Source organism: Pseudopipra pipra, chromosome 2 (assembly GCF_036250125.1).
Source record: "Pseudopipra pipra isolate bDixPip1 chromosome 2, bDixPip1.hap1, whole genome shotgun sequence".
In the NCBI taxonomy this organism is placed as follows: Eukaryota; Metazoa; Chordata; class Aves; order Passeriformes; family Pipridae; genus Pseudopipra; species Pseudopipra pipra.
This window is the reverse complement of record NC_087550.1, coordinates 65,482,722-65,493,054: the sequence shown is the minus strand read 5'-3', so window position 1 is coordinate 65,493,054 and position 10,333 is coordinate 65,482,722. Positions and strand designations below refer to the sequence as shown.

Sequence of the window (10,333 nt, the reverse complement as noted above, 5' to 3'; positions counted from 1 at the left end):
GATGAACAACATGAAAGGACATACTAGCTTTAGATTGAAGATGGTCACTTGCATAGCATGTTTTCATTTGTCAAAATGGAAATGGTAGAACAAATCCTTCCTGACTGTTTCAGATTTCACATCATTGTCTTTATGAAGGAATCAAACTATTGATTTTATTTTACTGAGTAATTTTTAATAGCTATTTCTGCAAAAGAAATAAGAATCTTGCATGCAAGAAATGTGATTTGAAAACTTAAAACTCACTGAACATTATTCATCCAACAGAGACCTACTACAGTGTAGGAGTAGACCCTGCCTGAGCTTGCACCCTAGCACCCCTTCTTATGCAATGAATGTTCGGACAGTCTAAGTTACAATCCTTGTACTCCAGAGCAGAATGTAGTCGACACAGATGATGAATTTTATTTTTAAAATATATTATTGCTTTTTTCTGAAGAAATGGTGATGCACCTTGTCTCTCCTGAAGCAGCAATTCTGCTCAGCTCCTCCACTTGGCTAAGGAGATGAACACCTACAGCTGTGGGAGGGAAGCACATACAAGTTTTTACCCAGTCTCTATCTTTTTTACGGCAGAAAGGTTATTTCAGGTTCCATATGGGTGAAACACTGAAAACAGGAAATTAAGGAGAGGAATAGAAGCAGAAGAAAGTTGGCTGGACACAAGACTGGTGTTGTACACACCATTTATACTAGATAATAAAGGTTGAAGATGTCCCTGCCCATGGCAGAGGATGGGAACGAGATGATCTTTAAGGTCCATTCCAACCCAAATCATTCTATGATTCTGTGATTTATTGTATACATATTGGTCTGCACCTCAGCTTTATCTGAAAAACTCTTTGTGGAAACCTTCACTCATTAATCACAACCCCGGAAATATTTTTTTTTGCTTAATTTTTTGACTTTAATTTTTTTTTCCTAGTGTTTCCTTAGTTTTGTGATTGAATTATTTCAGTGACACTGAAAAAGAGTTCATTGCTGTGACAATTTCAAGGTCCTTGTCCATCAACCAAGGGTTGTTACCATGATAGTATCCATTTGTTGACTGTCCTATTGGAAGATTTTCTGTTCCAGCAGTGTGTGGATGAACCCTATAGCTTTGGGGTATGGATTTATTTGTAATTTCCTGGAACATTATGATTCACTTTCTCTCATGTGTATCAATACCCTTTGTTCCTCCTTTCCTGTTGTGTCATTACTTATATGGCACAGGTTAAATGAACAGAGATGAGAGCACTGCTGTTATGAGTCTGAAAATTACAGACAATAAAGGCCTTGATAATGAAGAACACAGATGAAGAATTTATTGTATGGTGATATTTAAAGGTGAAGTTATTACCATTCCATTTTTTTCCTCATCTCCTACTCTTTTTTGAGGAGAGAACACAACCACATTCGTTTCCTAACAAAATTGTTGTCCTTTCAAGTTTTACTTGACTGATAGGTCATGGTGGCACAGCAGTGAAGAAAGAAATTTAAAGCCAATTATTTAATGACAAATGAAGGCCTCAGTGACAACTTCAGTTCGCCTTCTAGATAGACCTAAAAGTTCTCATTCTCATGCAAAAGCTATCTAGCCCTAGCCAGGGATAAAAGCTTTTCTTCCACTAAAGCACTAGGATGGTAGATACTGAGAGCACCTTAGTGACAGTCTGACAGCCCAGTAAGGCTACACAACTTATCAGTCCAGTGCTCAGATAGCTGTGCCATTCTGGGAGCTGTGCTTGTGCTATGTCATTATGGAATTAGGGAAGGTTTTTAATTTTTTAAGGGGAGTGATGCAGTTTAAGTGCATCAGCACTTAAGTGAGAAAGCAAAGCATCAGTTTGCTTCTGTGAAAGCATGTTTTCGAACTATAAATTACAATAAAAATCTAAAGAATATTTAGAATTTGCTTTACTGTTTAAAAATATTTACAAATGAAAGCAAGCAGAGTTCAGGCAAATTCTTTATTAAGGTTTTGTTTCAAAACAGAAGTAGAAAAGCACAATATGTAACACCTTTGAAATTTTGGTCTGCAAAATTAAGGAACTTTAAATGTTTTTTCTACTCCACGAATAATTGTTTTTTGTCTTTTATTAATAAAGGCAAACAAATCTTATGAGTACAAAACTAGAATTATAATATTGACATAATTTACAAAAAATTCCACATTAGCACCAGACATTAGCAAAACATGTTTTGATACAAAAGCTTTCAGACCTAGCCTCATTTTTGTAAGACTTTTTTCCATACTGAGTGAAGCGTTTGCATGCATTTTATTTATCCCTTTTATAATCTGCTTTAATAATCAAAAGACACATTTAGGGAAAAGTGGAAAAACACTTAAGAATCTCGGTATATGTATTGGTATAGGATTCCTTTAATGGAAATGATTTTTCTTATAAATCAAGAAGTCAACATGGTCTCAAATACATAGCAAGAAGTTCATAGTGTTTGCTTTTTCTCCTTTTTTTAAGAGCTCCCATTATCCTTGTTACTACAAGGCAATGTAGGACAAAATAAACGATACATTTAATATAAGGCATATTTGTTTGCTTAGAAAAGGTAATGTTACTGGTGTCATTATGACTTTAAACACATGATGAATTTTGACTTATAAAAAGCATAAAATACTACTGAACCAAAAGTGCTATGTTAACATCTCCTATTTCCTTAGATTACTCTAAAAGTCACCTGAGGTGATTTTTTTCCTAGAAATTATCTAATTTCATTTATATTTCTTATTTAGTGGAAATAATAATAATAAAAAAATACACTCTGTATTGTTCCCTGCTCTTTTGTAATCCAATCCTTCAAACACTTACTAGACAGCATAAGAAGGAATCCTAGTTCTACAGAAGTTGATGGCTTTCAGCCATTCCAGGATTTGACCCTGCAAAGTGCTTTCCATTAAGAGCAGTTAAAGCACCTCCAATGGACTACTCCCAGTGAGCACTTTGCTGGCAGTGAGTATCTGCATCTTCACATCTTTTTGTGGATTCATGGTTCAGTTTACATTATGTTATCAAAACAATGTCATTTTCTAATGATCTCATTTTTTAAAAAAGCGTTCCTCTTCCTCACAAAGACCATGTTGTTAATTTGTAATTCTGTGGATTCTCTCTTGGAAAGCTTTTAGGAATGAGCTAGTCTTGTCCTCCTTCTTGCTCCCCCTGCCAAAAATGGAAACAGAGCCTTAGTTATTCCCTATAATTATATATAATATGGTTAAACTATATACTGTATTTACTTGGGAAATAGACAGGAAGAGGAAAGATGAAACCTTATGCTGAACATTTCATGCTTGTTCTGGATAGGAAATTAAAATGATCTCTTAGTTTCTTCATTAATCAAAATAACATAGAATCTGTGAGTTATAGATCCCATGGTGGGGAATTCCAGAGTGCCATTTTCAGAGTGGTAAGACTCCAGAGTCAGATCTCACTTTGATGGCTTTATTCTCATCTGAAACACAGTTTGACTAAAGCACATAATCTAAGTTGTTTTCAGACATAAGAAAAAAATTCTAGAAACCAAATAGTTAAAAATACCAAGTATTCCTATTTTTTAAAAAAAGCGCAAATGTAACTCTTTCCTTTTGAACTCTATATTCTTTAGAGCAATTTTTTTCCTCCTGATTTTTAAAAAAACCTGAAAATAATATACACGCTATAATGTTTAAATATATGTTTTGCTTTTACCTTGTGTCCTCCTGCTTGGTTGTGGTCTCCGTACAGGTGCTTCTAGAAAACAGAAATATTGCAGTCAGAAGTTATTTGTTTGAGCCTGTGAATTAAAACTCATTATAAATGTTGGAAACCCATCACTGCCTTTCAAAGTTCGTTGTTTAAGGTTTTCAGTAAATTAAAAATTTTGTCCCATAGCATGTTGACTTGATCACCTGAAACATGAATGCTTATAATACAATTCAAACATTTTTGTCATGTGCAGTCATACATTACATCTTAGCAACATCCACACTGATCTGCAGATGGTCACATGATGTAGGCGGTTGTCAGGATGTTTTGCCCATGCTCTTCATTCAGCAAACATCATCTGACACTGTCAGTGAGGTACAAGCTCAGGTTAGTGCACAACCCAGGACTCAGTTCCAGACTTTGGCAGCAGATGTCCAGGTCTGCTGTACAGACCTTATTTAAGGAATTATTTATGAGTCATTTGCTTGAAAGTCAACCATCACAAGACATTGGCTACATTTCCAGCTGTGTTTGGGGCTTGATTTGTAACTTCATTGTGAGTCCACAGTATGGTTCCGCATTTAGAGATCAGTTAAATTTCTCAGACTTCTGTTTTAAAGGGTAGAGCAGAGCAAGGACTATTGAATAGGTACCACCCTTATTAGCAGGTACATCCATTTTCCAAAATACTGACTCAGTGAAACTATGGAAACTTTTTTCTCTTTCTCATCAAACCTTTAAACATTTTTTTAAACCAGATGTCTCCTCACTGGGAGGAAAAACATTTGATAAATGCAAGAGATAATTCTTCTATTACTGTCACAAAAATGTTACTGAGGTATTTTTCCTCATTTACAGCCATGAAGTATCGCACTTAACAGGCTGCAGTCAGTGGTCTTTTCATCCTGAGTTGTCTTTTCATACTATGCATAAATTCATAGCCCTCAGATACAGGGTTGACCTCATTACTGCTGAGGATAAACACTGGGCATCAAGCACTGCACTGCCCTGGCAAGGACAGAATATGGTTCATCCATAATATGCTTTCCATAGTTATGTGCTCTCCACACAATTATGCTGTCAGATAAGCCCCATATTTGAATATCACACCTGTCTTTCATTTTCAGGCAATAATAGACTTTCCAGCATGCCTTGTACTACTCGACACCGAAGCTATAAGACACTACGGTATACCTTCAGTATTTGGCACAGACTTCAAAATTAAAAAAGTAGAAACATTTATTTAATTTCATTCTCCAAAAGGCACAATATTTTTTCTTATGAATTTAGTTCAAAGACTGACAGAATAACTTATTCTGCATTATTAAAATTAGAATTAGAAAAGGACATACATACAAATACAAAAGAAACCCTAAAGAAGTTACTTCTTAACTTTGAATAAAGATCTTTAAACTATGATTGTTAAACTTGAAGAACCAATTCCTGGTATAAAGCCAGGCTGAACTGCATATGGCTCCTTTTGGACCTTGTCACCATTCATGCTCATCAAATCCAAGACCTCCCCTCACTTGAAAACAGGATTACAGTAGAGAAATTCTGAGACCCTGTGACACATTTGCTCAGCCCAGAGGTTATATTCCCTCCACCCTACCCACCCCTTCACAACAGTGAGAAATCCTCACAGCAACAGATCACATTAACACTGAGAAGAAATAACTAAGTTAAAAGCAACTCACGTGGTCTTCTTCTGTGTGTGCTGCTCAAAGAAAAGTCAATTCTTATGGTGCATGTTCTTTCAAATATTTTACCTAAGCATTGTGGTTAGACATTTCCTCTTGTCTACTATGCTCGCCAAATCTTCTAGTTACTTTTAGCCACAAGATAAGCCTCAACATTTTTCACTGCAATGCCAGCAAAAGAATTCTTTTCCAAAACAATTATAAAACTCTTCTTGCTAGAATACTGGCTTCAGACCTAGTAATTTTTGTGAATGGATACTGTAAAACCTCACCTGGAATGATCACTTTAGACAAAGCAGGTCTTAGTGATATGGGATTTTTAGACAAACTAACCTTCCAGATGAACTTTCTTGATTTCTCTCTCGATAATCTGTGGCTCTCCCTCAATTACTTTAGTAACCTTGGTGTACTCAGTTCCAGCTACAGTAAGCATCAAAAACAAATGAGTTAAATCTGGCAGAGCATTTTTCCAGGTGCAAGGTACCTTCAGTGGAAACAATCTCATTTTAGGGTGTAGGTGTTGCAGGCTACCATGCCATTAATGCCATAAGGCATGTTAGTCTGGGGCTGAGTCATTCCTTGCAGTCTTGTTGTGTTGTTTCACCAAAGACTGCTGACTATGATAAGCAGTGCTGGATATTTTATGAGCAGAATTAAAGCCCATATGAAATCATTCTTTTATTTAGACAGTAATAATACATTTGTTTGTGACTGTACTCAAATTTAAATAATTAAGATATTTTCAGTAAAACATAAGTAATTTTATCTAGACAAGAGGGCTTTTATTGGCTAAACATATGGTAAGGTATTATCATGGCAGCCAAGGGTAGCTGACTGGATAAATCATGGAAGACATAGAGAAAAATCAAATTAAAGCAAGAGACAAATTTGCCCATTTGGTTCATTCTGTAAAGCAGGATGCTTATGCAAACTAACATATAATAGCAAGGAAAAATAGCAAGAATTCAAGAAACAATATTGTCTTTTCCTAATTTCCTAGAGAGAAACTATTTATCTCTTTTCCATACACTATAGGGTCACAGAAAGATGTATCTCTACAGATTATGTCTATTTAATTGTATGATTGCAATTACAGTTATAATTGTTAGATTCTGTCATCAGACCTGTTAATTTTGAACAGTTCTACAGATAAAGTTTGATCCTGCTTCATTGTGGCCTGGTTTACACCAATAGAAGGTAGTGCAGTATATGGAGGAATTTTCTTGCTGTAATTTTTCATTTCCAACTTTTATTTTAAGAATTCAATCCCAAAATAGGCATCACCAGAAAGAAAATCTTTTCACATAGCTGGGACACTTAAAATAGGATAAGATGAAAAACCTATTGGAAGCTTTTATTTCTCTCCAGTGATTATAGGCAAATTCTGGCTTAGTTCTATAAAACTAAGATTTAGGTGTTTAAAACAGAACAAGGAATTATAGTCAACAGGATTCATAGACATATCTTGGCTTTTTTTCTAAGGCTAACTGTGTTACCAATTAACATGTTTTTGTTTGGTGGAAAGCTGTTCAGTTTTTCATCATGAAATTTTTTATTTAACTGAAGTTTAAGTCATATCCACAGCATGGTGCTTTTGAAGGACTACAAGATTTTGTTCAGTGAACATAGAGCTGGCTGTAAGCTACTTTACTGATATACAACTTGGTAACTTAATAAAAAGTGAACATAAAATGAAGTGGATTCAGTTAATTTATGTCAAGAAAAACATCCATTTTTGAGCTTCTGACTCAGGTTTATACCAACATTTACAAAAAACCCACATCACTTGAATTCTTTTTTTTTATTTTCCATTGCTATTATAGATAGTTTTTCTAATCTACATTAGGCAGAGAACATTCCAAATTCATAGATAAAGATTAATTTCATAAGCAGAAGTTCTTTTACCAGTTTTCTACAACTACTGGTTATATATTGCCAGAATTGTTAGAATTAAGAGAGCAAGAAAGAAAGAAAACCATTCCCTGGAATGCTATATTTGAAGAGAATTAATGTCTGGATATCCATCACCTGTAAGCATTGAAAGAAGGATGCTAAGCATGCCTTTAATTATTAACTTGAGGGCAATGAACATTCATTTTTAAAGAACTGATGAGCAAAATTAATTTGGCCTGTTACAATGCTTTCCAGTTCAGAAATATTTTCCACAGATTAAAATTTGCTGAAAAAAAAAAAAAAAGTGGAATAAATCTTCATTGCTCCCCTGAGTTTTAATTAGGTAACTTTTTAAAGACTGGAAAAACCCAGATAATTTTTTTCCATGACCAATACCATTAAAATAAAATTAATTGAAATTTGGTACTTATTTCCATTTCAGAGATATTTGGTACTTAATATACAATATTCTATTTTTTCTCTTATTAAAATTACACCTTGACTAGGTCAGTCTTTAAAATGTTGAGATCAACATATCCAAGAGGGGTTTCAGTTATCATTACCTGTTGCAAAAAGGTTAGTTATAATACACTAAATTACCTCCCTGCAGAAGTCTTTTGATTTCTTCATCTTCCAGTAAATGACCATCACCTTCAATAAATTTGGTCACCTTGGTAACCTCTGATAGGATACAGGTTATGGCAAAAAAATTGATTTACAGAAAACATTTGACAATTCTACCAAGAGTATATTACTGAATTAATCCTATCATAGCATTGTGCTGAATTACAAAATTCATCTGTTATGACATCAAATTCCACATAAACACTGAAAACATCATATTTTATGATAAACATAGCATGCCATATATAAGACTCTGGAAGCCTCAGTTCTGGAGCTGACTGAAATGTGAAGATCAGGGACTCAAACCAGAATGTTATATTTGGACATTTCTGAGATTGTGAGGTTAATCTCTGGGTAAGATTTTGCAGTATATGAGCATCATTTCTTAAAACATGGAATATCCATTCAGTAATTACTTAATATAGATAATAAATATATACATATTTAAAAAAGGAAAGAAAACAAGAATACTAACCTTCTTCAAGGAATTTCTTTAACTTCTCTTCATTGTCTGAACCACCTGCAGTAATTCTGGTATATTTTATTTCAGGACCTGGAAAAAGATTTGTAAGATAGTGGCTTTAATATTATATAACAGGATTGTCCTTAAAGTTATTATTTCCTAATTAATACATATGGTGGTTCCATGGTTAAAATGCTGTAGTCTGCTTATATGAAAACTTTATCTTTCATCATGTTCTAAACTAAGACTTTCAGCTAGGTCAATATGTTGCTATAACAGTGTCTTTTCCTTACAAGTGCTCTGGCAGACAGAATTTTAGTTACAGTGTTCAAACTGATATTTAACCAGGGGAATCAAAGAGTGTCAACAGAGAATTATATATATCTTGTTCTATGCTTAAATATGCCTCACTCCATCTATCAATTTCTAATATTCTTAAAGAAATATCTCTGTAGTAGGTAAAATAGAATTGAAATTGGTTATGGACTTTGAGAGTTACTCTCTGAGAAAACCAAGGGATGCAGATGCACATTAATTTTATCTTACATTAGCTGAATAAAAATGTTTAACTTGTTGACGTGACATCAAGTCCCCACCTTACAAAGAAACAGAGAATATACTTTTCTAAAATGACTGTCAAAAGAGACTAGGACGACATTCAAAAGTGGGTATCTACCCACTGAACATCTACCTTTGGCCAAACAAAATCTACCTGGAGATATAGAACCCAAAAGTTCACAAAAAAATAAAAGACTTCCTTCTAAAGCAAGCCGTGCAATAAAAGCCATCTCATTCTGAAATGGTAGTGAGAAGCTTGTAAGAGCAGACACTGAGCAAATATATGGAAATAAAAATTAAATAAAGAAAAGCTTTCATAGTTTTGCATACTGTTAAAATATTGTTGTCTTTGGGGAAAATACATCTGTCCAGGAAATGCAGTTTAAGCATTAGGAGAGAACTTAAGATGTTTTACTTATGTATGTAGTGTTGAACTTTGTTAAGAATTAATAGGTCAGCATAATTTACCTTGAATAATTCTTTCTTCTGTTACTTTTTTCTCTGTCACTTCTACAGGTCGTCCATCTATGATTTTGGTGTATGTTTTAATAATTGGTTCTACAAGGATTTTTAAATTGAAGACATTAATCAAGCGATGAACTTTCAAGGGCTCTTTTTGACATGTGGAAAATGATCGAAGCACACAAGAAAATATCATAGCATATTTTATGAAAAATACAAATGTTCAGAGGAGACCAGAAACTAATTTTTCTCAAAACTTAGGAGGGCCACATGATTTTTTTCCTTTAAAACCATTCTAGATGTGAACGTCTCAATGCGCCTAGCAAAGCAGAAAGCAAAGTTTACCTCTCTATCTGATAGAACCTCTATCTGATAAAATTGTCTTTCTATCACAGAATCACATACTACATTTTTGATTGCAGGACAATAACCAGCAAATAATCCTTAATTGAGACAGATATTATGTCAGCATGCAGAGTATTTCTAACACTGCCTTGACTATAGCTATGGAACACAGTTAGGCAAAAAAAGCCCAATTTTTTTAAAAGCATGAGAAGTAAGAATTAAATGATGCAATAAAATTACAGCACTTCACAAAGGTCTTATTAGAAACAGAACATCTGTCTAACATGTCACATCTGTCACCTAGATAAAGTAGAAATTGATGGGAAATAGTGAATGTTTCAAATTTTAACTAATACAAACTGAGTTGCTGAAAGCATACCAACCTCCATGAATCACTTTAGTTATTGTCTCCCCTTCCCTGACTATTTTGAACTCAGGTTCCCCTTCAATTAATTTAGTTATCTGTGTGATAGATGGGTCTGTGACACAGAAAGAAAACAACATGTTACAAATAGTCATAAAATATTTATAGTATCTCATGGGACTGAGATGAAGCTTGCATTTTCTCCTCCTACCCTAAATAAACCAAATTATTGCAATAGAGG

General features: G+C 34.1%; 1 protein-coding gene across 16 annotated transcripts in view; it reads right to left on the bottom strand.

Annotated features, from left to right (window-relative positions):
• Nucleotides 1-1,938: 1,938 nt before the first annotated feature.
• Nucleotides 1,939-10,333, bottom strand: part of POSTN (periostin) — a 32,731-nt gene continuing 24,336 nt past the window's right edge. For 2 of the 16 annotated variants that reach the window (XM_064645818.1, XM_064645817.1), the window contains 7 exons: nt 10,112-10,207; nt 9,390-9,479; nt 8,376-8,453; nt 7,877-7,957; nt 5,717-5,803; nt 3,687-3,728; nt 1,939-3,158 (listed from right to left, as the gene is read on the bottom strand). In XM_064645818.1, the coding sequence (XP_064501888.1) occupies nt 3,121-3,158; nt 3,687-3,728; nt 5,717-5,803; nt 7,877-7,957; nt 8,376-8,453; nt 9,390-9,479; nt 10,112-10,207 (512 nt within the window). In that variant the 3' untranslated portion in view covers nt 1,939-3,120. The remainder of the gene's footprint in view (nt 3,159-3,686; nt 3,729-5,716; nt 5,804-7,876; nt 7,958-8,375; nt 8,454-9,389; nt 9,480-10,111; nt 10,208-10,333) is intronic. The other 14 variants (XM_064645823.1, XM_064645820.1, XM_064645821.1 and 11 more) reach the window with 8 other exon arrangements.